Raw genomic sequence first — 27,844 nt, 5'->3', positions numbered from 1 at the left:
CATAATAACAAAGTGATGAGAATGGATGAAGACTGCTATTGAGTCTATTTTAACCGCTTCTTTCTTCATAACTTGCTGAACTCTTCAGGCTTACATTGCAGTTTAAGAAACTGGAAGAAGGATGCCTGGAAGGCACATCAGCCTGCCTGCTCATGTTTGCATATGTGTAATAGTCTGTTTCAGCCCATTCCATAATGTGAAACTTGTACGGTTGTATTTTTCATCTGCAGGAGGCATGGCAAAGGATGGAACCCTCTGTGAATCACACAAACAAATACTTTTTGGTTGTGAGAAGTTCCCACCTTTTACCTGAATGCCTTAGTCAGCATTAGTTGTGGGTGGAAACTGCTTCAGACCCACAACATAGGTGCATCTACACAGGCAAAAATCAGATATGTAATTCATCACCTGTGCAGTACCACTAGTTTTAGCTGTTGAGTAGACAGGGTGTTGTCCTCCTTGCTGCTGCTGGTCAGCAATGAGTCCTGAATATATTAGGAGTTCTCCTGCATTTTGCTTTCTGCGCTGATGCCTGGTTAGTCAGGGAGTTAGTTTTTAATTCACATGTCAGGCATGTTACAAGGCCGTCTATGGTTGAGATTTAGCTACCGCCTTACATATTTGAGACTTTTGTCTTGTCTGCTCTTTCTAGAGCTCTTTAAATCCTTGGACTCAAACCACTACACTTAAGTTCTCCAGTGATTTGAATGTCCTCTCACTTGTGATATTGTACATGAAATTCGGAGAGGCAGTGAAAGAAAACACAATTATACAAGTCTCACACTTTCTCATGTGGAGCCAAGACTGAAAGTTGGATCCTTCACTCATGTGGTAGACGGGCCTGTGTTTTTGGAGCTGAACTCTAAGCCAACAACAAGAGCAGATTCTTTACCTTCTCTGTGGATCAACCATTAGAGGACGACATCACCACCTCAAATATATGCACTCTGTTTTCTTCTATAATTTAGCCTATTGCTGAGATGTATATTAAAGGTTTTTTTTATTTGAAGCTACGGTTTGTCCATTGCTATTGTACTGTACTGTAAATGTGAATATGTATCTTCTTTAATAGCAGCCTATTTTTTCCTGTAATAGGGTTGTGTGTTATTGAATCTACTTTTAAAGGAGAGACGTCAGCAACGCTAATGTCTGCCAACTACCCACTGGGATTCCCAGAAGATGAGCTCATGACATGGCAGTTTGTTGTTCCTTCTGACCTTAGAGCCAGTGTTATCTTCCGCAACTATAGCCTTTCCAACTGTGAAAGGAAAGAGGAAAGGGTGGAATATTACTTACCTGGATTATTCAGTAGCCCTGAGGTGTTTAAACTGAGTGACAAACAACCTGCCAATATTGCTGGCAATTTCAACTTGTCCCTGCAGGGCTGCGACTATGATGATCAGAACCCCGGGATCCTCAGTCTTCTTTTTCAGATTGTAGTTCAACATCCTCAAAATGAAGAGAGTAAGTAGCCACTTGTCCATTATTTCCCTTTTTATGCTGATTATTTCATTTTCTCAATTCTTTTGTCAATGTAAACTGGGCAAAAAGATCACATGAAAGTAGGCTTCCTGCTTTTGTTTATAAACATTGGGGTTGAGCTACACACACACTGATTTGGGTAGAGAATACTATTTGACGGGCTGCTGTTGGAATCTTTGAACTTTGGACGCAACATGAGTTTAAGCAAATAAGTTGCTAAGCAACATTGAGAGATCTGTGGTACTGTGTTGGATGCCAGGGGGGTTTCATTACAGCAAGGTGAACAATATTCCCTAATCTGCTAGGAGGGGTAAAAGGTACTACAAATTTACACTGCATTTTTTAAAACAAAAGCAAATTAAAACACCACCCCCCTTCTGCTTCAACACATGTTCTGTGTTACATATGCATTGAGTAACTGAAATCTTTCTTTTAAATTGTCTGTAATGTCATATCTTGCATTCTGTACACAGTAACTATGCAGGAGGTAGCTTGTCAGTAATCAATACATCCCCTCTCCTGGGACCTGATTCAGTTCTCACTGAAGTCAGTGGAAAGACGCTCATTTGGTTAACTGAACTGGTTAGTCCTGCAATGTGTTTCAGTATAGAAATCAAGGTCTTATTTAGACATAGTCGTGCAATTTTATTTTCCCTTATTTGAATCAAACACTTTCATAACTTGCTGCAGGGCTGGAAAGCCAAACACAGCAGCGCTGTGCTAGTACATGAGAGCTGGAGACTGGAACTCACTACAGCATAAACAAACCGACCAGTGTAACTGATCAAGCTCGATAAAATGAAAACCAAGGGCAAGACCATTGAAAAGTAAATTGGATATAAAATTATTTCACTTTTAATCCTAGATGTGGTATTAGTAATATAAATAAGGACTTTTTTACTATTCTGTGCAAGTTCTTGTACTGTGCCCAGTATCATGATAATTACTCAGTAGGGTAATAAGCAAGATTACTTTTATCTAGATATTGTCCCTCTACTAGTAGGACTATTTGAATGTGTAGGGCATTCTCCTATATCATGCCATTTGTCACTCAGACTAGGTTAGCCAGGTCATTTTGTATCTTCTACTCTCCAGCTGTGATTGAAATAACGCATCTAAAACAGAATAAGTTGTTTGACCAACTGTTGCTAAAATCTATGGGGTTGTGGGCCATACTACTGGATATTAAACAGACTATTTTTAATAGTTTTAGTGGTCACTTTAAAGTCAATATAAAGAACTCTATTTAAAACACTGATAGAAATTTCTTATCACAGAGGAGCACATGGCCTTTTTCACAGTGAATGATTTTAGAGGGAAACATGTCCTTGTCAGCAAGAGACTTTAACATCTTTGCAGAAATCTTTGCTCATTTTGGGAAGAAGTGGAATCAGTTTCTGAAACTCAAACACTTGAAGAGTTCCACTGTGATTTTCAAAAGTATTCTGTGTTGGCTTAATTCTGCTTTCACTGGAGTCCTTGAATTCAGTGGAAGCATTGTTAGGCCAATATGAAGTACTTTTAAAAATCCCATATCCTGTTTTTATTGCACTGTATGCCTACTAATCTAAACTAACCTCACTAGAAAAAAAGTCCACTTAGTTACAGAGAATATGTTCAGATAACATTAAAGGTGTAAGTTTAAAAAAAAACAAACAGTAAGATGTGCAGTCCATACAACCTATAGGATGAACATCCAATGTCTTGGAGACTACTATAATATTCAGACAATATAATGAACTGTGTTAAAGACAATTCCTGGTTTTTGTTTTTTTTTTAATTTGTCTGATGCTTAGTATTCTTTGAATGGAATTTAAATTTTCTTTTCTTGTTTTATTGTGACTATACTTGTTTCTGAAAGTACCAGAGACATTAAAGGTCAGAGACTCTTGGATTAGGTGTCTTGACTGTTTTCTAGAGTACATTGACAGGGATTCTTTGGGTCTATCTATTTATGAATGAACAAATGAATGCAAGATCTGTAGCTAACAAGGCTTATCAACATCCATGATTTCAGAATAGAGGAGGTGCCCTGACTGGATGATGATGGGTGGGGACGGGTGTGTGTGTTTGGATTTGTTTTATTCTATTTGTCTCTAGATTAGTGGTTCCCAAACTTGTTCCGCCGCTTGTGCAGGGAAAGCCCCTGGTGGGCCAGGCCAGTTTGTTTACCTGCTGCGTCCCGCCGCTTCCAGCAGCTCCCATTGGCCTGGAGCAGTGAACCGCGGCCACTGGGAGCCGCGATCGGCCAAACCTGTGGGTGCGGCAGGTAAACAAACCGGCCCGGCCCGTCAGGGGCTTTCCCTGCACAAGCGGCGGAACAAGTTTGGGAACCACTGGCCTAGATGGTTGCTGGCTCAATATTAGGCAAGGAAGAGTTTGAGAGATGGTATAACCATTCTGTTATCATCTGACTTTGTACAAAAGACCTTTTCCTTGGATACAAGTGTGGAGTGTGCCCTATTGTGAATCCCAAATTAGGGCTATCACAGAAAACGTGATGAGGATATGGGGTGCCCCGTTCTACCTCTCAGTTCCTCTCGGTATAGATGAACTTCTTGTCTATCATGTTAGTGTTAGAGTCAGCACACCTTGTCTTTGCTGATGTCAACATTGATGATTACAGTTCTGTTCATTCCCTCTGGGGCACCTGGCATTGGCCGCTGTCAGAAGACAGGATACTGGGCTAGATGGACCTTTGATCTGACCCAGTATGGCTGTTCTTATGTACTTATGTAGATGACTGTTGAATTAGTTTAGGATCTCATGGTTTCCATGATAAGAATAGTACTGACCTGTTGGTTTGTGTCTCAATGTACAGAGGTGGGCAAATTCTGGTTCTCCAAGTCCTAACTCAAAGGCAAATTGGAGGGAACTGTTGTCATGGCATTATTGCCTACTTCAGACAGAGGCCAGGTACATCATGGTGGTGTACCTACTGCATTGGCCTATTTAATTTCAGAATTCTGTGAGGTAGAACACAGACAGTGGGCCATTCTGTTTCTTGTAGAGTTCTTTTGTCACCCAGACTGCTCTGTGTACCAGGGGCTGCTGTAGGAGACAGTGAAGTGGATTGGCTGTAGTGCTGTCAGCATGTTGATGACACTTCCTTGTTTGTTTTTTTCTAAACTAGATCCAGGTTGTAGAGGGCCTCTGAGTACATACCACCTTGCCAACATAGGAGCGTGAATGAGAGCAAGATGACATGAAGCTCAATCCAGGTGTTATATTAACTGGTCAGAGGAAACCAGTGGGAGATCTAGACATATAGATACCTATCTATGTAGGAAGAAGAAAAGGAGTACTTCTGGCACCTTAGAGACTAACCAATTTATTTGAGCGTAAGCTTTCGTGAGCTACATCTCACTTCATCGGATGAAACCTATATATGTAGGAATGTCTGTGGGGGTTTTTTTGTTTTGTTTTTTGTTTTTTTAACTGAGCTGACAAGTTACTCTTAACCTACACTAACTTCAAAATCACAGGTTAATGTAAGCTGATACTTCTGGGTAAAGTGCAGCCCTGTGGAACCACTTGATAGAGGAAATGACTTGAAATACTGTTGCATGTATTAAAAGTAATAACCCTGTTACTGGAGACTAGATGCAAAAAGAAAAGAAGTACTTGTGGCACCTTAGAGACTAACCAATTTATTTGAGCATGAGCTTTTGTGAGCTACAGCTCACTTCATCGGATGCTCACGAAAGCTCATGCTCAAATGAATTGGTTAGTCTCTAAGGTGCCACAAGTACTCCTTTTCTTTTTGCGAATACAGACTAACACGGCTGTTACTCTGGAGACTAGATGGTGCAAGTAATAATGAGCTGAAAAGTTATTTATCTCCAGGTGGTCTGGATTCAGCTCCTGTTGGCAGAGATTGAAAAATTTACATATGACAGCTGTCAGGCTAAAATGAGTTGGTGAGTTAAGAACAATTGCTAGTGGATAGAAGTCCACTTTGCAAAACCATCACTGCAGCTGCTGCTAATTTAGCAGGCCATCTCTGCAGGGAGCAAAGACGTAATGGATTCACCCTAGAGGTGATCCATCTAGGTAGTGGTTGTGACACATCAGCAGTGCCCATTTGTGGTTCATGGAATATGCTTTAACCTTTAATCTGGCTCCATTCGTGAGCAGCAAATTCCTCAAATCCTCAGAGGAAGTTCAGGTTTGACAAAGCATGTTTGCTTATATTCAGTGTACAATGTGTCTTGAAACCCTAACTGAGTAAAAAGCATTATTCAGTTAATCCATCTTTGTATCTTTTCTATTTTGGACAGTAACGTGGAACTTTAATGCATTATGTCCTGCAGACCAGATATTAACCTAAAAAACCTTGCAGGCTGTTATATTTTATAAAATGCAAATAATAAATCTCCTAGGTTTAAATAAGAACAGTGGTTTCTCTGGGGATTTTAAAGGATTTCATGAGTAGTTTTATATAATTTTTTCCTTCAAAGGCTCCAAATACCTCTTATGCATCTATTGAAACTGTGTTGATTTTTTTTCCTCTGTAATGAGAAACTAATTAGAAGCACATTTAACTTCCAGATTAAAAAGAAAATTGATACCTGCATGATCTAAAGGCATCCCAAACACTTGGACAAGTTTTACTGTTGTCCGCAGTGCTTACAGTTGGGTGCCAGGGAAACATATACAGCTGTTCTCAATTAAAACAAATATCCTATCTGTGCTACCACATATAGCTGATACAAATCATGGAGGAAGCATGACCTGGTCATTAGGGCACTGGACTGGGAGTTGAGAACTGGATTCTCTTCCTGTTGAGCTGTTGACTTACTGTGTGACTGTGGGCGTATCTCTATCTTTGTGCCTTAGTTTCCCATATATAAAATGGGGATAATGCTGCTCACCCACCTTTTGTAATGACCCCATTTTTATGCACAATGGCTAAAATTTTCAGATTTTGCCTACATAATGTTGAGCACCAAAGTAAGCTGCCTGATGGTTAAGTACTAAATGCTCACAGCCACCTCACGTGGGTCTTGTGGTTGTGTAGTGCCTCTGAAAATGCAGGCCTGTCAGTCCATACGTGATATAGGTGCTCAGCTAGTATATGCACATCCTCAATACCTGCATCACAGCCACTTATCCTTCTGGTTGAGGACAACCTTTGGAGTCTCAGTGGTACCACTCAATTGGCCAGAGGAATCACTTAACCGAAGTGCTTCTATCCCTTGAGAGGAGTTTAATTGATTGCTTTACTACTGAACCAGTTTAGTAGCTCATACCTTAAGGGAGCAGAACCTTACAAGCTTTCTGTGACTGAATAATAGCTTTTCAAAAACTAGACTGAACTAAGTAGTTTCTGTCTGTCAGGGCAAACGCAGCAAAAAGCCACATTTAACAGAATCCTCTTTCCCCTTTGATTTCCATTTAGAAAACATTGTGTGGGACCTCACAAACCAAGGCTCTTATCTTGCAATTAATGGAAGAGGCCCAAAAATAGGTGCAGTGGGACTAAGTCCAAGTCCTCTTCAGTTAAATATGCACACCTCCCTAGCTCTATCATTTACCATATATCATGATGCTTCCTGAGCAGTGGGAAAAAGCCTTTCTTTACTCCCGCTGGAGGCACACACAGACACATCCCTAGAGCATTCAGTTGATTGGCTTTCTGAAAAAGAACAATGTTCTCTGGGTTTAAAAACAAGCACAAGTCTCTTACAAACAGCCTATAGTCCCTGGCCTGGTCTACATGGGAGGAAGGGGGCGGGAATCGATCTAAGTTATGCAACTTCAGCTACAAGAACAGGAGTACTTGTGGCACCTTAGAGACTAACAAATTTATTTGAGCATAAGCTTTTGTGGGCTAAAACTCACTTCATCAGATGCATGCAGTGGAAAATATAGTAGGAATATTTTATATACACAGAGAACATAAAACAATGGGTGTTACCATACACACTATAATGAGAGTGATCAGTTAAGGTGAGCTATTACCAGCAGGACAGGGGGGGGAAAAAAACCTTCTGGAGTGATAATCAAGATGGGCCATTTCTAGAAGTTGACAAGAACGTGTGAGGAATAGTAGCGGGGAAAAATTGGGTTTTAGCCCAAGAAAGCTTATGCTCAGATAAATTTGTTAGTCTCTAAGGTGCCGCAAGCACTCCTGGTTTTTTTTTGCGGATGCAGACTAACACGGCTGCTACTCTGAAACTTCATGAAGTGATCGACTTACCGTGGTGTCTTCACTGCAGTGAGTCGATGGCTGCTGCTCCCCCGTCGACTCCACCTGCGCCTCTCGTGGCGGTGGAGTACAGGAGTTGGTGGGAGAGTGCTCGGGGGTCGATTTATCGTTTCTAGACTAGATGCGATAAATCGACCCCCACTGAATTGATCGCTGCCCGCTGATCCAGCTGCTAGTGTAGCCATACCCCCGTGCGTGCCATAGACCTACAAAGACTGAAAGGGCCTGGTATCCTACCTACCTGAGAGACTGCTTAACTCCCAATGCCCCAGTAACACGACTACAGCCAGTAGGGCTGTTTGAGCAGGATTGCACTCTTTATAAAAGAGGGCGGGGGCTATTGGCAGGGCATTCTTTGTGAGGGCCCAGGGACTCTGGAGCTTGCTCCCCATCCCCCAAAATAGCCCATATTTGATGACCAGGCATTCTGAAGAAATCTTGTGTATGAAAGGATAGAGAAGGATAAAGGTCTGTTGTGGGGGGGGGGGCAGACCATTTTTCTGGATTTTTTTCATGTTTGCCATCCGCTGGCTGAGGCAGATTGTTACCAACTTTTGATTATTGAAGGCTGCTAGTTGGTGTTGTCAGTATATTTGTATTTATTGCAGCTGTCTGTAAATTTTCCAGTAGAACAGTTTTCTGTCAGAAAATGATTCTACAGAATCGAAATGTTCTGCGTGAACATGTCAATTCCATCCACACTTTTGATGGAAACCAGGCAGGCTGTCCAGCTTACAGACTCCCCAGCTAGCCAGCTGCCCACTTAGAGGACTCCCCATGTTCTCTGCCTGGAGTTTGTTTTTTTTAAAAAACTCCATTTTGGTTCTCTTGAAATAGAATTTTCTAAAATTTCTGTTCCATAGAAAAATTGACATTTCCAACTTGTTTCTGATTCAGAACGAAAATACGTCAGAAATACCAATTTTTTCATGGAATGGAAATTCCAGTGCTCACAGAGCTCTAATATTGTGCTCAGTGGTTATTGTAAATTAAATTACAAATTAGCTGCTCATGGCTTTGGACATGTGTGTATTTTAAATGTCAGATCTAAAGAAATAAGTATTGGGAAGCCCTCTTTTAAACTATATGATCTCAATAAACTTTAACAGTTTTGCAAATATACCATATTTGGCAGTTTCCCCTCCTCTTTGGATTTTGTTGGCTGAGCTTAATTCTGAAGAGACTCCAGGCAACCAGACAACTTTGTTCACAGCTGAGCTGAAGAAACTTAAATTGTCTGATATGCTTGTAAATGGGGGGGGGGGGGTGAAGATAACCTTGCAATCGATGTAAATCTGAGAAATGAGAACTCTTCCATTTCAAATCACTAAGTGTGTGACCAGTAGAGCTGGTCAGAAAATGTAGAAAAGCTTTAGCAAACTGTTTTTGCAAAAGTTTCATTTCACTTTTTCAAAATTTCAAAACTACTATCAGTTCTAATAGCCATTAGTTCTCGGTTGTGGCTCAACATGAGCAGTACTTTTTGACCTCTCTCTCTGTCCTTTCCTGAGTGCCCTTTCAGGAGACAGGCCTCGTGCCTGCACTCCTCTCAGGGTGAAATCCCATGATTCGCCCAATTTTCTGCCTGGCTTTTGAGACTACAGCACCGCTGTTTTCCAATCATGTTTCCTGACAGGCCCAGCTGATTTTGGTTCCTGCAAAAAAATTCTCTTCAGGAGCCGTGATCAGTATGAAAATGCACTGACTCCAATTAGCTTCTTGAAAACAAAGTACCATTTATCCATAGGAACACAGCATCCAGAGAAAAAGGCTAAAACAACAAAAGGCCTACATGCATGACTCTCTTACCTAAAACTTAGCAATTCAATTTAGGCAGGCCCCACTTATTCTAAATGCACCACCCACCATTCCTCCACTTTTGGGGATCAGGGTTCCATCTGCATTCCTGCAGATTCTGCCTCTCTGGTTTCTCTCAGCTTTTGTACTGAGGCTTTCTTTTAAACTCTCCCAAACCATTTCATTTGCCCCATTTGGATTCCAGTCTCCCCTCGCCTAGTTACCAGCCACCATGTTGATCAAAGGGGGGTAAAACTTCAAAGGAATTGACACCTGTATTGTTTAAGTACGGGTGATTGGCTATCTGGACCCATTGACTTTGATTCCTGCAATAATGCAAAACCACCTGCCTGACTTAATCCCTAGATATCCTTTAACAAGCTGCATCTTAAGCATCACACAGAAGGTCACATAGTAGTCAGAAAAAAATGTACCACTATCTCCCAAGCTCTTCATTCTCAATTTTTGTTTTTTAGGGCTTAAAATAAAAACACACAAACCCAAAATGTTAACATCACAGAAAAGTACTTCAGTTCTTTGTGAAAGTAACATCAGAACAGTATTGCTGTAGTTTATGGTATGTAATACAGAGAAATCCAATTAATTAGCTACATAGTACCAGTATTCCATACTTACTCAGCAAGTTTCATCCACAGATCTCAAACCACTTTACATGGGTAAGAAAGCGTTCTCTCCATTTTACAGGTGGGCAAACTGAGACACAAAAAGGTGACTTTACTTGCTCAAGGTCACACAACAAATTTGACAGAGCTGGCAGTAAAACCCAGAATTTCTGATTCAGTCTGGTGCCCTATCCACTGGTCTGTTATGACCATTTTATAGCACCTACTGTGAATACTGTAGCTGTGACCTAAAGAATTTTCGATAGCAAGCTCCTTATATTCTTGCATAGCCTTTTCAGAAGGGACTAGCATACAGGAAATTATGTGGGCAAAATTTTTTTTTTTTTTTTGGCAAATCGTAAATTTGCTAAAAAATGCACTTTGGAGGGGCATCAAAACTATTCACAAATTCATATCAAAGTCAGCTGAAAGTTTCATCCAAAAAGAAAAATCTTTTTGAAATACTGAAACATTTGACACTTTCAGAATGAACCGTATTGACATTTCCAAAATGAAATGTTTCAAAACGACATTTCTTTTTCTTTGGGTTGAACGTTTTTTGTTTTTGTTTTTTTCTGTTTTGCGTTTTGGTGACTGAAACTGGAAAGATTCAGTTTCCTTTCAAAATTATCTGGATTTTTTTTTTCCCCAGAACCAAAACAAAGTATCAGCTGTTTTCTCAGCTCTACATATGATGTGGAATGGGACTTTGTTATAACAGGCTAACTCCTAACCCAAAACCAGTTATTTGTATTAATTCCAATAGTGTAAAAAGTAAATAATGCTTTCCTAGCTAATGTAAAAATAAGTCCAACATCTGATTTTTGGAGAAGAGAGGAATGGGACGAGGTTCCAGTTCACCACATTTCTTTAATTGCTGTGTTGATCTAATTCTTTTTTTTTTTTCTTCATTTCAGATGCAACATACTTGATTGACTTAGTCAAAGAGAGGGACATAAGTATAACCATACAGCCAAAATCACGACACAGTGGGCATCCTTTGCAGTTTGAGCCAGAATGTTTGATATGTAAAGATCCTAGAACCTGTGAACGTAATGTAACTTTAACATCAGGCACCATTTACAGGATTTTCTTCCTGTGTTATGATTTGGAGAATCTGAGGATCACAGCTGAAAAAACCATAGGTATGACAATAGCCTTGAATGTTGTTACCTACAGAAGGGTTCTACATGTTCTCATTTCCACAGTATTCTACTGAAGGTTCAGGCTTGTAAATCCCGTCTTTCATTTGTGCTTAAGTGTAGTTGGCTTGCAGACAGGCGCTGAACAAATAGGTGGTGGGTACAGTAAGTCAGTAAATCAACACAAACTGGTTTAGGATGTAGGGATTTGGTGACAGACAAGAACAGCATAGCTAATCCCTAGAAAAATTCAATCCTGGCACATGGAAGACAAGCAAGTGAGAGGGAAACTTCTTGCTTAGTGCTGGAACCTGTCTTAGGGCAGGGTGTTAGCAAAGCTCTCCTTCAAACATGGGGCAGGGGATATCCACGCTTCTTATACCAGATGTCTACACAATTCCATGGAAAATCCCATGAAGTCTGTAGACAAATGGTGATGGGAAGATAATATCCTGTGTGCTGACCAAGAGCCATCAGGCAAACTCTGTGCATTGGTATTTCTCAGTTTCCGTTAATGTCCTGTAAGAGTCAGGAGAAACACACTCATTTTATTAATGGTTACTATGGAAAATATAGTGGGAAAGGTGGGTATATGGATGTACTCTATAGTGCATCCCCACAGGACCAGAGCTAATGGGGAATTTGAGTTATTTCCATCTTTCAGCACATATATCCCCAATACCAAACAATGGAACTCTGCTGTTTTGTGTTTGTACAGACCTAAGCACTCTAGCACATAGCAAAATCTCATTTTAATAGCTCTGCTCAATGTGAAAAGTATAGCAATAATCTGTGTCTCTATGACTGCAGCCTGTTGGGATCTCAAAAGATGCCAAAAGAAGATCTATCACCTCACTGTGCCCAGGGCTATTTCCCAGCTTCCTGTTCGGCTGGATAAGTTTATTTGGAAGCTATTGGCTCCAGAAGAGATCAATGTGGAAATAATGTCTCCATCCTTGAAGCTACAACAACATATCCAAGAGCAGAGGTGCAATACAAGTTACAGCTATGGCATTGTCAGCACCACCAAGGGAAAGGAGTTAAACCTTGGTATATTCTGTCCTGGTGGATCCATTGAAAAGATTCAGATGAGAGACAATATCACCATATCCCTAAAAACATTTGGCAGAGGATTCCTCAATGACTCTCTTAATCAGGATCTGAAAATGTCTTTTGTGCCATTTATTAAAGGTAAGGTGGAGGTCTGTTCCCTCAATCCATTCCCCAACTCCTTCAGTATATCCATTAACACATAAGTGTTGTACATCCGATAATAAAATAACAGGAGTTAAATTTCTTACCGTCCAATTCCAATATCATTTGTCAAGGTTCCTCCCCCACTCTGAACTCTAGGGTACAGATGTGGGGACCTGCATGAAAAACCTCCTAAGCTTATCTTTACCAGCTTAGGTCAAAACTTCCCCAAGGTACAAAATATTCCACCCGTCATCCTTGGATTGGCCGCTACCACCACCAAACTAATACTGGTTACTGGGGAAGAGCTGTTTGGACGCGTCTTTCCCCCCAAAATACTTCCCAAAACCTTGCACCCCACTTCCTGGACAAGGTTTGGTAAAAAGCCTCACCAATTTGCCTAGGTGACTACAGACCCAGACCCTTGGATCTTAAGAACAATGAACATTCCTCCCAACACTTGCACCCCGCCTTTCCTGGGAAATGTTGGATAAAAAGCCTCACCAATTTGCATAGGTGACCACAGACCCAAACCCTTAGATCTGAGAACAATGAAAAAGCATTCAGTTTCTTACAAGAAGACTTTTAATAAAAAATAGAAGTAAATAGAAATAAAGAAATCCCCCCTGTAAAATCAGGATGGTAGATATCTTACAGGGTAATTAGATTCAAAAACATAAAGAACCCTCTAGGCAAAACCTTAAGTTACAAAAAAGATACACAGACAGAAATAGTTATTCTATTCAGCACAATTCTTTTCTCAGCCATTTAAAGAAATCATAATCTAACACATACCTAGCTAGATTACTTACTAAAAGTTCTAAGACTCCATTCCTGGTCTATCCCCGGCAGAAAACCAGCATATAGACAGACACACAGACCCTTTGTTTTTCTCCCTCCTCCCAGCTTTTGAAAGTATCTTGTCTCCTCATTGGTCATTTTGGTCAGGTGCCAGTGAGGTTACCTTTAGCTTCTTAACCCTTTACAGGTGAGAGGAGCTTTCCCCTGGCCAGGAGGGATTTCAAAGGGGTTTACCCTTCCCTTTTATATTTATGACATCATTACTTGAGCAAAGCTTCCTTTGAATCAATGGAAGTTTTGCCTCTGTAAGAAGGGAATAAAAACTTCAGACTTGGACTTGTAGGTGGGTAGTTATGATGGAAATCCTGCAGGTAAACATGTTATAACTGGTTTCAGAGTAACAGCCGTGTTAGTCTGTATTCGCAAAAAGAAAAGGAGTACTTGTGGCACCTTAGAGACTAACCAATTTATTTGAGCATAAGCTTTCGTGAGCTACAGCTCACTTCATCGGATGCATACTGTGGAAAGTTTAGAAGATCTTATTATATACACACAAAGCATGAAAAAAATACCTCCTCCCACCCCACTCTCCTGCTGGTAATAGCTTATCTAAAGTGATCACTCTCCTTACAATGTGTATGATAATCAAGTTGGGCCATTTCCAGCACAAATCCAGGTTTTCTCACCCTCTCCCCCCACCCCCGCCCACACACACAAACTCACTCTCCTGCTGGTAATAGCTTATCTAAAGTGACCACTCTCCTTACATTGTGTATGATAATCAAGGTGGGCTATTTCCAACACAAATCCAGGGTTTAACAAGAACGTCTGGGGGGGGGGTAGGAAAAAACAAGGGGAAATAGGCTACCTTGCATAATGACTAAGCCACTCCCAGTCTCTATTCAAGCCTAAGTTAATTGTATCCAATTTGCAAATGAATTCCAATTCAGCAGTTTCTCGCTGGAGTCTGGATTTGAAGTTTTTTTGTTGTAAAATAGCGACTTTCATGTCTGTAATCGCGTGACCAGAGAGATTGAAGTGTTCTCCGACTGGTTTATGAATGTTATAATTCTTGACATCTGATTTGTGTCCATTTACTATTTTACGTAGAGACTGTCCAGTTTGACCAATGTACATGGCAGAGGGGCATTGCTGGCACATGATGGCATATATCACATTGGTGGATGTGCAGGTGAACGAGCCTCTGATAGTGTGGCTGATGTTATTAGGTCCTGTGATGGTGTCCCCTGAATAGATATGTGGGCACAGTTGGCAACGGGCTTTGTTGCAAGGATAGGTTCCTGGGTTAGTGGTTCTGTTGTGTGGTATGTGGTTGCTGGTGAGTATTTGCTTCAGGTTCGGGGGCTGTCTGTAGGCAAGGACTGGCCTGTCTCCCAAGATTTGTGAGAGTGTTGGGTCATCCTTCAGAATAGGCTGTAGATCCTTAATAATGCGTTGGAGGGGTTTTAGTTGGGGGCTGAAGGTGATGGCTAGTGGCGTTCTGTTATTTTCTTTGTTAGGCCTGTCCTGTAGTAGGTGACTTCTGGGTACTCTTCTGGCTCTATCAATCTGTTTTTTCACTTCTGCAGGTGGGTATTGTAGTTGTAAGAATGCTTGATAGAGATCTTGTAGGTGTCTGTCTCTGTCTGAGGGTTGGAGCAAATGCGGTTGTATCACAGAGCTTGGCTGTAGACTATGGATTGTGTGGTGTGGTCAGGGTGAAAGCTGGAGGCATGTAGGTAGGAATAGCGGTCACTAGGTTTCCGGTATAGGGTGGTGTTTATGTGACCATCGTTTATTAGCACTGTAGTGTCCAGGAAGTGGATCTCTTGTGTGGACTGGACCAGGCTGAGGTTGATGGTGGGATGGAAATTGTTAAAATCATGGTGGAATTCCTCAAGGGCTTCTTTTCCATGGGTCCAGATGTTGAAGATGTCATCAATATAGCGCAAGTAGAGTAGGGGCGTTAGGGGACGAGAGCTGAGGAAGCGTTGTTCTAAGTCAGCCATAAAAATGTTAGCATACTTTGGGGCCATGCGGGTACCCAAAGCAGTGCCGCTGATCTGAAGGTATACATTGTCCCCAAATGTAAAATAGTTATGGGTAAGGACAAAGTCACAAAGTTCAGCCACCAGGTTAGCCGTGACATTATCGGGGATAGTGTTCTTGACAGCTTGTAGTCCATCTTTGCGTGGAATGTTGGTGTAGAGGGCTTCTACATCCATAGTGGCCAGGATGGTGTTATCAGGAAGATCACCGATGGATTGTAGTTTCCTCAGGAAGTCAGTGGTGTCTCGAAGGTAGCTGGGAGTGCTGGTAGCGTAGGGCCTGAGGAGGGAGTCTACATAGCCAGACAATCCTGCTGTCAGGGTGCCAATGCCTGAGATGATGGGGTGCCCAGGATTTCCAGGTTTATGGATCTTGGGTAGTAGATAGAATATCCCAGGTCGGGGTTCCAGGGGTGTGTCTGTGCGGATTTGATCTTGTGCTTTTTCAGGGAGTTTCTTGAGCAAATGCTGTAGTTGCTTGTTAAACCCTGGATTTGTGCTGGAAATGGCCCAACTTGATTATCATACACATTGTAAGGAGAGTGATCACTTTAGATAAGCTATTACCAGCAGGAGAGTGGGGTGGGAGGAGGTATTTTTTTCATGCTTTGTGTGTATATAATAAGATCTTCTAAACTTTCCACAGTATGCATCCGATGAAGTGAGCTGTAGCTCATGAAAGCTTATGCTCAAATAAATTGGTTAGTCTCTAAGGTGCCACAAGTACTCCTTTTCTTCATGTTATAACTGTATTACACAAAAATGGTGATAAGTGACATGTTACTACTAAGAAGATATTGTGTTTTTTTTTCTGTATGAATCACTAGTCACCATTGTAAGTGATGCGTTTTATTTTAGAAAAGAGTGGCTAAGTAATGTATTTAAAGAGAAAGTTAAGAGCAGTGACAATACTATGTATACAATCTATCTCTTCCTATACTACAGAGGAATGTATCTTCACTGTGATCCCAGACCCAAAAGCGCAAGTTTACCTACAAACCCCTAACTGGCTAGAGGGTTTGCCTCCTTATGTCTCCGTGTCCTGGAACATCACAGTCCCCAGTAAGCAAGTTGCTCGCTTAGCATTCTTGAAGGAGCGGATGGACATTGCTTGTGAAACGGGGCGCGCCTATGTCAACATACAGGAACAGAAACCAAAGGCTGAAGAAACTGTGCGCCGTGAAGATGAGCTGCTTCCTGAGCCCCTGCATATGTACCACCACTTCTGGGTAAACATCTCTAACTGTAAACCAGTGAATAAGAAACAGCTGAGCCTGCAGTTCTGGGTGACATTTGTCCCACAAAAGAGGGGTGAGTTGTTGCTGTCTTTCTGTACTGAGGGAGGATCATGCTCTGTAGTATGGATGCTCTGGTGTTTTCTGTCCACAGCTGTAGATGTACTTGTAGACTATTTGCTTCATCAATTTGTTGAACACAGAGATGCTTCTTAGCAGCTTTACAAAACTGCAGCTTTTTCTACGGTTTGTAGAATACAGCATCAGATGCCTAAACTCTGTCAGGATCCTCTTTCTTTTTTGGATGTATTCACTTGGGAAACAGTCAAAAGAAGTAGAAAGTGTAAAAATGCGGAAGAGATTGAAGTAGCAGAATTGTGAGAGATGATTCTGAACTTAGTTGAAACAGGGAATGTAAAACTTGATGTATAAATTCCAAGATACTTAAAGATACAATCTGTATTTCAGACACCATATTAGAGAGCATTTAGGAATATACATATATTAATGATTTAGATGTTTTCAATTTCACTATCAGTCTTGTATTTCAGTTTCCTCTTTGCTATATTTAGCTTAAAAGTAAGTAAGGGAAGGATGTTCTCTTCTTAATGGAAGATGGACAAAAGAGCTGCAGCCTCCTGTGGGATTAGACTCCAAGTCTGAACGTTGGTATTTGGATGTGCTAATTTCAATGGGGCTGCACACAGGTCCTCACTATCGGACCTAAGAGATTATGACCGAAAGCAAATAATCCACTGTACAATCATAAAAAAAATTCAAATAAAATTACGGACAATACCTAGAATCAGTTCCCTGAATCATAGAGCTTTTTATTAAGTCAGCCTTTGCTACCTAAATTTGGTAACCATTTTAAGCACTGGGAGAAGGCTGAAATAATACTGAAATCGTGAAGTCGCAGTATGTATTTAATAACTGAAAAACAAAACAACACACACAGTTAAGATTGGCAAACGAAAAAAAACAAACCCCACAGACTGACACATAGGTAAGGACTTCTTAAAATCTCATTGTATCCTTTCCTCCAGCTGTCTTTCCTCTTTGTAAGATGTCTAGTTAGGCACAAATCCAGCAATCTGATCTGGTCAGGACCAGTGGATCCTTACAGTCACATGTATCTGATTGCAGAAGTGGGGCCTTAATCTGTATGTTACTTGGTATAGAAACTTAACTTGTGTGTCTGTAAAAGACCTGGCATGCTTTGGCACTGTGTAAATAATGAAGGTTTCTCTTAAATGCACATCGTGTGTGTCTGCCTGCCTTCTTTTTAACAAGCATGAATGAGAAAATTTGGCACAGAATTATCTCTGAAATGGCTACTAATATTACTCCTAATTAGTATTAATCATAAAATCCCTGCACTTCGACATACCTGAACTTCAAAAATCTTTGAGAGCCAGAGACATGTACTTTAAAAGATTTTTCTCCCCCTTTTCAAGGTTCCTTCCCCACTCTGAACTCTAGGGTACAGATGTGGGGACCTGCATGAAAGACCCCCTAAACTTATTCTTACCAGCTCAGGTTAAAAACTTCCCCAAGGTACAAACTTTGCCTTGTCCTTGAACAGTATGCTGCCACCACCAAGCGTTTTAAACAAAGAACAGGGAAAGAGACCACTTGGAGACGTCTTCCCCCCTTAAATATCCCCCCAAGCCCTATACCCCCTTTCCTGGGGAAGGCTTGATAATAATCCTCACCAATTGGTACAGGTGAACACAGACCCAAAAGCTTGGATCTTAAGAACAATGAAAAATCAATCAGGTTCTTAAAAGAAGAATTTTAATTAAAGAAAGGGTAAAAGAATCACCTCTGTAAAATCAGGATGGTAAATACCTTACAGGGTAATCAGATTCAAAACATAGAGAATCCCTCTAGGCAAAACCTTTAAGTTACAAAAAGACACAAAAACAGGAATATACATTCCCTCTGGCACAGTTTATTTTACAAGCCATTAAACAAAAGAAAATCTAACGCATTTTCTAGCTAGCTTACTTACTAACTTTACAGGAGATGTAAGACTTATATTCCTGATCTGTTCCCGACAAAAGCATCACACAGATAGACAGAACCCTTTGTTCCCCCTCCCCTCCAGATTTGAAAGTATCTTGTCCCCTCATTGGTCATTTTGGGTCAGGTGCCAGAGAGGTTACCTTAGCTGCTGAACCCTTTACAGGTGAAAAAGTTTTGCCTCTGGCCAGGCAGGATTTTATAGCACTGTATACAGAAAGGTGGTTACCCTTCCCTTCATATTTATGACACCCCTAGACATCAATAATTGTCTAGATCTAGTGTTTTGTTCTTAATGCCCTAATTCTTCCCAGTCCATCCACATAGATTAAAATTTTCTTATGAATTTGGAGGACCTTCCTTGCTCAGACAGAATCTAGAAACAAAGTATGTGATTGACTTCTGTCTCTGATATTTCATACAATGAAGATCATTAGCACTTACACAGTACTTTTAATCTTCAAATCACTTTACCAACATTAACTAATCATTGCAATAGTGCTGTGAGGTAGGTAATAACTATTTAATTACTCTCATTTTTAAGGATGGAGAAACTCAGGCAGAGAGACTGGGTGTTTTGCCCAAAGCTGCAGAAAGAATCTTTCAGCTAGGATTAGAACTCAGGAAATCCTGGTGTCCTGCTCTCTCCTCAGACTAGACCACACTTTTTTCTGATTAGTATTATTCCTTTAAATCAGAATATCAATATCATCATCCTCATCGTAATATACCGTGCCTTCCATTTTCAAAGCTCTGCTGCAAACTCTGGTATCTATCATGTACGGGTCAGCACCAATGGTAGCAAATTTGTGAGTCATATCCTTTTACCTATATTGTTGTACACTGTAATGCCATACATCTACCAGAGGCTCTGTGTGTGTGTAGAGAGACAGGAACTAATTGCTAGGAAATTAGGTTTGTAAGGGAGGATCTTTCTAAATGAAAGACACACCATGTACTGTAAAAATACTACTCTCTCTCAGCTGGCAATGAGGTCTGCAGTATGTAATAAATCTTTGATTACTCATGTTTGGGAGCTCACATAAGGACTAACTTTTTAGATGAGTAAAATTGTGTGATCAGGTCACTTACAGCGCCGCAGCTGTGCCACTGTAGCGCGTAGTGAAGATGCTACCTACGCCGAAGGGAGGGCTTCTCCTGTCGGTGTGGGTACTCCACCTCCCCGAGAGGCGGTAGTTATACCGTCCTAACTCCCAATGTAGACAGTGCTATGTCAACAAGAGAGCTTCTCCTGTTAACATAGCGCTGTGTATACATCGGGAGTTAGGTTGGTATAACTACATTGCTCAAGGGTGTGAATTTTCCACACTTCTGAGCGACAGTTCTACTGACATACGTTGGTAGTGTATACCAAGCCTAGGTCTGTGATCTTGGGAATTAAAATTTCACTAGACCTTTGTATGCCTTCTGGGTATGTTTATTTAAAAAAAGAAATCCTTAAATACCATGTAGAAAATCAAATGTAGTGGGCTTTTTTTAAGCTACTCTCCACATTAATGAACAGGTAATGTTCTATACTGAAAGGCAGGCTTATAGAGACTCCAGAGTCTGGGACTTGCTTTCAGAGTGTAAAATAGTTAAAGCATTACCTCTGACTATGTATACCTATATAAAAACAAAATTAAATCCTGCTATCCTATGGGCTGCTTGCCAACTGTCAATTCTGTGGTAGCTGATAAAAAGGTGCCGTTGAATTTTCAGTCATCTGGCAAACTGAGATCAATAATGACTCTTCCTATGCTCCTCCAGATTGAAGCCCACACTGTGTACCAAGGCACATTCTCTGACACGCTTGCTTCTAAGGCTGTGTCTACACTGGCAATTGAACGACAAAACTTTTGTCTTTGAGGTGTTAACCCCTCCCTCCCCAAAAAGACACAAGTTTTGCTGCGACAAGTGCCAGTGTGAACAGCGCATTGTTGGCAGGAGAACCGACAAACCGCGGCTACACTGTGCAACTTCTAGGGGCACGGCTGTGGCGGTGCAGCCATGTCGCTAAAAGCTGCATAATATAGACATAGCCTAAGAAGTGCCTCTCCGCTGAGATTCATTCAATGGCAGGATTAGGATTAGGGAGTTCCTTGCTTCAACTCGTGTCCGATCTACAAGAACTTCCCGCCTGTCAGGATAAAGTGTAGTGCACTTTCTTCTTCAGCTTCAAGGCCCCAATCATGCAAAACCCTTATGTCTGCAAGTAGTCCCGTTCAGCTCAATGGAAGTACTTGCATTTACAGCTGTGAGGCCTACAGCAAGAGTTGGCAATGAAGATTAGAACAGATTACATCACCTTCTACTGAACCTCTAATTCTTTTCCTCTTTAGTTCACACTTCATTGCCTTTAAACTTATTTCTTTAAATGTGTGTTTTCTTTCTTAAACTTTTTTTTTGCTTTAATTCAGTCAAACTTCTATGGCTCCATTCCTATAAATTCCTGCACCCTGGGTACATTGACGTGCTTGATTGATTGATTTTGTGAGGCTTTCATTTATGGCACCTTAAAGATCTGTCGGGTGGCTTTGTGTTTGTTTGTTACTTACATCTTTAAATAGGTTGAAGGAGAGTTAATGAAAGGATCCTGCTATTTCACTCCTTTGCTGTTGGAGCCTTTTCCCTTCCTCTTCACACATGTGTTTAATCAGTCAATCAGATGTAAGTAAGTGAGATGTAGGAGGTAAGTGTAGAGGCACAAGAACTGGCTGAGTCTCTGTGCAGACCTGGTATGTTAAGCAGCAATGATGCAAGTCAAGTATGGCAGCTAGATTTCAATAGGTTAACTGTGGTTGCATATTGCTGAATGACTTTATTTCTCTTCCTTGTATCTTTTTTTTTTTTTTTTTTTTTTTTTATAGATGTGACAGTGATAATTGCTGTGGTAGTTGGTGTGGCTGGAGCGCTCTCAATTATCGGAATCGTCATATGCTGCACTAGGAAGAGGTATGTTCATTACTCAAGATGCTGATTTAGGCAGATTAAGAAGCAGTTTTGCCAGGGGGTACCATTCCTCTTATTTAACATATTGGATAGGTGGTCCTTGAAGAAGGGTCTGGAGTGTGCAGTGGAAGGTGTAGGATAGACAGGCACAATGGGTTGCAACTAAAAAGCTTAAGATTCTTGCAACAATATTGTAGATCACTTTACTAATGCACTTTGCACTACCATAGACTTCTGATGTTTGTTTGAATGTGTTAAGGTAGATATCTCCTGAACTTTATTAAAGGTATGTTTCCAAGTTAATTTGGCTGCTTTCCCTGAAAGCAGTGTACAATCACTATTCAGTCAAATGTCCCCTTCCCTTTACCGATATCTCATAAAACAAGTCAGTTTATGCATCAATGCGTTGCACAGCATTTAGTCAGGAGCAGATTTGATTTCCTAATTCTGGGTGACTTAAGGAAGTCACATTACGATGAGTCAGTAATGTTTCTCATGGTTATAGGTAGTTACTGTCTACAGATGATACAAACTGAAAACCTCTTTTGTACATACTTGCAAGAGAGCGGGATAGAAAAAGGCCAAAATCAATCAGATCCATCCAGCTTCTAGCACTAGGGGATTCTCTCTTGGTTTTCGTGGCCTGGGAAGAGTAGTTTAATTAAAGTTGAGCCCTGAAAGAGGGAACCCAATCCTGCAAATACTCATAACTTTACTCGGATGAAGCTAATGGGGATATTTCTACACGTTAAGTGTTTCCAGGATTTGGGTCCTCATTTGTAAACTGTAATGAAGATGTTCTTGGGGTGGTAACTAGAGCTCTGCAAAATCATCTCCCTTGAAACAAGCTAGACGATTGTAGGAGTTTTCACTAGCTTGGGTGTAAAAAATTTGGGGCACTTGGTCCTAGGGCAATGTTTCTAACTGTAAACTCCTTTACTACTTGTGAACAAGCTCCTCTGCCCTGCAGAGAAAATACTTGAGGCATAGACTTGATGGAAATATAATTAAATATAAAAATAAATGGATGTTGCCTTACAGAGTTTGACTACACAAGTAACATATGGATTTACAGTGGTTCTCACTTGTTAATTTTTGTTTTATAACAGGAAGAAGGAAAGCCAGAATCCTGAAGTGGGTACATACAATGTCAACATCAATACCCAGATGCCTGGAAGACGGGGCTTATTCAAAAAGAGGAGGCAGGAAAATGACTCCCATGTCTATGCAGTCATTGATGATGCCATGGTGTATGGAGATTTGCTGAAGGAATCCAATGGATCAGTCAATCCAGAGGTAGATGTGTACCGGCCTTTTGATGGGCCTGTGGGTGACACACCACCTACTCCACCTCCCATCTCTTTCAAGAGAGAGACTCAAATATCAAACTCTGAGGAACTCCCCTTCGGCCCAGAGAGGGACAGTGAACCATACACTTTTGCACATCACAAACCAGAGGAGACCAGGGGCAACGGAGACACAAGTGTGAACAGTACTGGAGATGTGGGCATGTCCTTCTTGGAAAGTAAGGAACAAGAAGGCTTGGTGGAATAACTTATGCCAAAGGAATGACTTTGGTTTGGAAATGAGGGTGACGCTGTGAGGAAAAGTGCTCTCATATGCTGCAGAAAAATCGGAAGAGGAGATTTATTGTTTTAAGCGTGGATAGACGTGGGTTGTTTTAACCTCAACTGCTGATGTTTTCAAATTTTAGAATGAACCTTTAGGAAACCTATCAACAGTTCATGTACCATCCATGAATGCAAGTACTTCTCTTTTGGAAATGGAAACAAAGATATACGTCCTCTTCTATCATAAAGCCAGAGGGAAAATGGATTTTTAAAAGCTCAGGAACTGAACAGAACTGGGAGAATATTTGCCCAACAGTTTCTCTCTTCCAAGTAATTCCTCCTTTTCCTGAAGATTGCTGGGTGTTGATTGAAGATGTATCCCACACCACTGACCCAGGGCAGCTCTGAAATCTATGGAATGTTCTTACTAGAAGCTGGATTTCTTCCCTAAAGTCGGAGCATAGGAAGTGGTATTGTGTGCCAGTTCTTCTCCCTGCATCTCCTAGTTTAGCAGCAAGCATAATACTCTTGTGTATTTGTTTAAAAAAATTATCATTTTTGAGAGCTTAAAAAAAACTTGCACTCCCGCTCTGATGGCTGTAGGGTTCAGGTCAGTCTTATTCCACTATGCTTTCTTGTTCCAGTAATGACAGAAGGTGCTCTAAAGAAATAATAATGGCATCCCATCTGCTACTAATGCTTTGCACTTGACCTGAAAGAGAGATTTGTTTATTGAAGGAAGACAAGTATTAAAGTGGAAAAATGTGTTCCATTTCCAACATGCAATTACTCTGTCAGACCCTTGTGCAAAATGTATGAATTAATCCACAAAGCAGGCCTAGGTATTTACTAGAGTTTTAATGTTGGTTTTAATGTTGGATTATCCTGCCTGATTAATGCAGGAGCACAAGTCTTGTGGGCATTTCCACAGAAATGGTCAGAGGCCCAGCCACTCGTATGGGCAAGTGCCTAATTTGTGTATATGTACAATCACAATGATTACGTGCACACTTTTGCATATGGCACTAGAGCGGACTACTTGGAGATCTGGCTCTGCTTGTCACACTATGAATGATCTCTTGCATAACAATATTTGAAGGGACTTGTAGAAGAAACTACATAAACTTATGCACAGTAACTGGAGACTTCAAACAACTATAACCGTCTATGGCTGAAACCCTGGCCCAACCGAAGTTAATGCAGATTTTTCTGTTGACATCAACAGGGCAAGGATTTTCACTTTCTGTGCTAAATATTTTATCATTACTCTCCTTAATAAAATAACAATACCATTCTCCTTGAATCAATATCCGTTTCATACTTATGTTGCATCTGAAGCAGTTTTATCATAGAATTTCTGTTAGCATGTTGTGAGATCCCTGTCATCTGAGAGTACTTTTAATTGTGTCTTAGGGAGATTAAGTGGTTATATGTTGCACTTGAGTGGAGAAATGTGTATTCTTATATCCATCTCCTCTTTGTTGTTGGGATCACATTTGTCAAGGTACAGTAGAGCATTGAAATGCCATGTGAGAACTTAAATTATGCTATTCTGCCTTGTTTCCTGCAATAACTATAGTTATTTTTCTCAGGCAAATAACTTCCATAATATATTTTTCTTGGGCCAATTCAATTCTGTCTCCAACTGGTCAATGTTACTTAATTTCCATCTTTTTTTGGAAAGGATTGGGGGGGCTCTGTAGAAATATTCAAAACCCCCTGTTATCCATCTGTGCTAATCTTTGCAATTTATTAGGCAAGAGACTTTAGTTCTTATTCTGGCTAACAAACTGCAAAGCGTATGACATGGGCCAAACTTTCTCTAATCCCATCTCTTGATTTTGAGGGAAGAATGTGAAGGTCGCGTTATCCAACTCTTCTGGTGGCTGTATGGTTTTTATTAGGTATAGTTTAACTTTTTGGTTGGTACGAAATCAAAGTTACAATGTGTTTATCATGGTTTGCAATTCTCTTTGCCAATTTCGGACTTCACTGCATTTCCTTTGCTGCATTAAGTATAGGAATTGAAACATTGGCTCAAGTTTCATTTTTGTTAGGAGAAATCGCAGTTTTAAAAAAAATATTGCAATAAATAGAACTAAACTGTGAGCACAAACTGGAGTAGTTACCAGGGCAATTTCAGCCCTTTTATGTTTCTTTCTTTCTTTTGTAAATTGGGTTTTGAAGTAGCTACAGTGGTGCTAAATGAGAGCTTCAGAATCTTTTCTCCTGAGCAAGCTAGAATGATCACTTGGGCAGTTCAGAACTTAAAGGACCTCTGCAATTCTGCTACCCTATGGCATTAGCGCTATTCACATGAACCATACAGGAGTGATCAAGGAAATCTGGTAGGGATTTGACATTTTCGTGTATGCCAAAACTGCACTTAAGTTACATGAAACCAATAGTTCTCCTGTAAGATGATTTCTGGGTTAAGTTTACTTTCCCAGGGAGAGGGGAGGAAGAATTCTATCAACTAGCATATAAAGATTCAATCCTGCAGACCTTATGCTGGCAAAACTCCCATTGACTTTAATGAGGGTCTTGTCTCTTCAAGGAATGCAGGATCAGCCTTGTGTATTTTTTGTATCTGACAGCTTATAGTAAAAAGAATCCCAGGCAACAAGAATGTATTTCTGTAGAACAAAGTTTACGATGATAATAACTTATTCACTGAATGTATATATCTATTTTGTTTTACAGCTGTGGTGGTATACTGTTAATTTCCTTTTTAAGAAAGAAATGTGTTTTAGATACGTATTTTCATATTTTAGGTGTTTCTTTTGTAACATGTTTGTATGCAACAGAATAAATCCAACACAGAACCTTACTAAGATCATAATGTTTGTAATTATTTAAGCCAAATTGACACAGGCATTGGGTTCCAGTGTAATCATTTCGGGAGGGGAATAGCGCAAAAGTATACCTCGCTGTAAGCATCTGATCTCAAACAGAGCCTTATTACAATGTATGACATTTGTGGTTTTGATTACAATAAATTGTATGGAGTCTGTGTATCCATAGCCGCTTTCTTGTTTTAATGGTAAGTGCATTTTGTGCTCATTAAACAGCCTGCTTGAAATCCCTAGAGACTGAAGTGTTTGGTTTTATCGGCAGAATAACTACAGAATAGACATTGGCAATTCAAGCTTTCCCCACCTCACCTTCACAATTGGCCTTAACCATGACCTAGTCAGATCACCTCTAGTGATGAGAAGGAAGTTGAGCTGACATGTCCAGTCAGTCCTTAACCCCGCTGAGATTGCAAATTATTATTTATTTATTTGTTTGTTTATTTATTTATTTAGAATGCAGACACTTGTCCACTAAGAACTGGACGGAGATTGCTTCATCTCATGTGAGCCACCAAACAGTTTCTGTGCAGTAATGACATCTGGTCTCTACTTATCTGTGCCAGATTTGAGATCTTAAACTTCCTGAATCCTGTTAACCATTAATTCTGTTTAGTCCCCTGAGATATTTATGTGGCTCTGAGCCTAGATCCAGCTTTCTTTTAGACCAGTGGCTCTCAACCTTTCCAGACTACTGTACCCCTTTCAGGAGTCTGGTTTGTCTTGTGTACCCACAGTTTCATCTCACTTGAAAAGTACTTGCTTACAAAATCAAGTCCTAAAAATACAAGTGTCACAGCACTCTATTACTGAAAAATTGGTACTTTCTCATGTTTACCATATAATTACAAAATAAATCAATTGGAATATAAATATTGTACTTACATTTCAATGTATAGTGTGCATAGAGATGTATAAAAAAGTTATTGTATGAAATTTTATTTTGTACTGACTTTGCTAGTACTTTTTATGTAGCCTGTTGTGAAATTAGGCAAATATCTAGATGAGTTGATGTACCCCTGGTTGAGAACTACTGTTTTAGAGAGTACAGCTAAGCAGAAGCATCTATCTCTAAGAGCAGAGGACCTCGAATGTAGCGAAGTGAAGCCTCACCAGCGCAGCACCTCCTGCTGGTCGTCTGAGAATTAGCTCTTTTCCAGCGCATAGAGTGCCTTCTGCAGGCCTGCTGAGGGCACCATGTCCTTCCCAGAGCCCGGTGCCCTTTACCTTGGGGTTCTGCTTCAGCAGTGCCCCCATGCTCTGGGTCTCCCCTCCAAGGGGAACCCCCAACACTTTAAACCCACCTTGCCTTAGTGGCTACTGCCAGTCATAATCTAGCCCCCTTTCACTGGGGCAGACTGTAGTTTGTAATGGCCACTCATCAGTGGCACGGGGTTAGGACCAGCTGCCTCAGCCTATTCCCAAGCTGCACCTCTGTAGCCCCAGTACCTTTTGTAGGCCTTCACCAAGGCCTGAAACCTGGGGGTTTACCAGGCTGAAGCTCCCCAGCTCCCTTTGCCTTTCCCCAGCACTGCTCTGCTTCAGGTGCCTTGCTCTCATGCAGCTAGCTCTTCCCACTCCAGTGCTAGAGTGAGACTCCTTCAGCTCCTGACCCCCAGTCCTCTTACAGATGTAAGGGGACTGTTGCCCCCTTACTAACATTCAGTGGGGGTGTTTTAGTTTCTACCTCCCAGTACTAAAAGGGGAAGAGTCTATGGGGAATCTGGACCCTGAGACTGACAGCCCCCAGGAACAATGGGGAGAGGCCAATGCTCCAGGTCAGCCTGAATGACAGGGCGGGCAGGCTAATCAGGGAGTCAGGAGGCCAGGGGGGTCCCGTCCTCCGTGAGAGCTGGACTTGCCTGGGTCAGATGGAGTGGGGCCGAGCTAAGGAGAAAGTAGGGGCCCAAG

General features: G+C 40.9%; 1 protein-coding gene across 1 annotated transcript in view; it reads left to right on the top strand.

Annotated features, from left to right (window-relative positions):
• CDCP1 (CUB domain containing protein 1) overlaps positions 1-26,166 on the top strand; it is a 52,957-nt gene extending 26,791 nt beyond the window's left edge. The window contains exons 4-9 of the mRNA XM_084620068.1: positions 1,096-1,464; positions 11,031-11,258; positions 12,066-12,446; positions 16,244-16,609; positions 21,429-21,513; positions 22,620-26,166. Of these exons, the coding sequence (XP_084476194.1) occupies positions 1,096-1,464; positions 11,031-11,258; positions 12,066-12,446; positions 16,244-16,609; positions 21,429-21,513; positions 22,620-23,064 (1,874 nt within the window). The 3' untranslated portion in view covers positions 23,065-26,166. The remainder of the gene's footprint in view (positions 1-1,095; positions 1,465-11,030; positions 11,259-12,065; positions 12,447-16,243; positions 16,610-21,428; positions 21,514-22,619) is intronic.
• Positions 26,167-27,844: the final 1,678 nt, after the last annotated feature.

This window comes from Lepidochelys olivacea, assembly GCF_965140295.1.
Source record: "Lepidochelys olivacea isolate rLepOli2 genome assembly, chromosome: 2".
In the NCBI taxonomy this organism is placed as follows: Eukaryota; Metazoa; Chordata; order Testudines; family Cheloniidae; genus Lepidochelys; species Lepidochelys olivacea.
The sequence above is the reverse complement of the archived record's forward strand: the minus strand, read 5'-3'. Positions and strand labels throughout refer to the sequence as shown.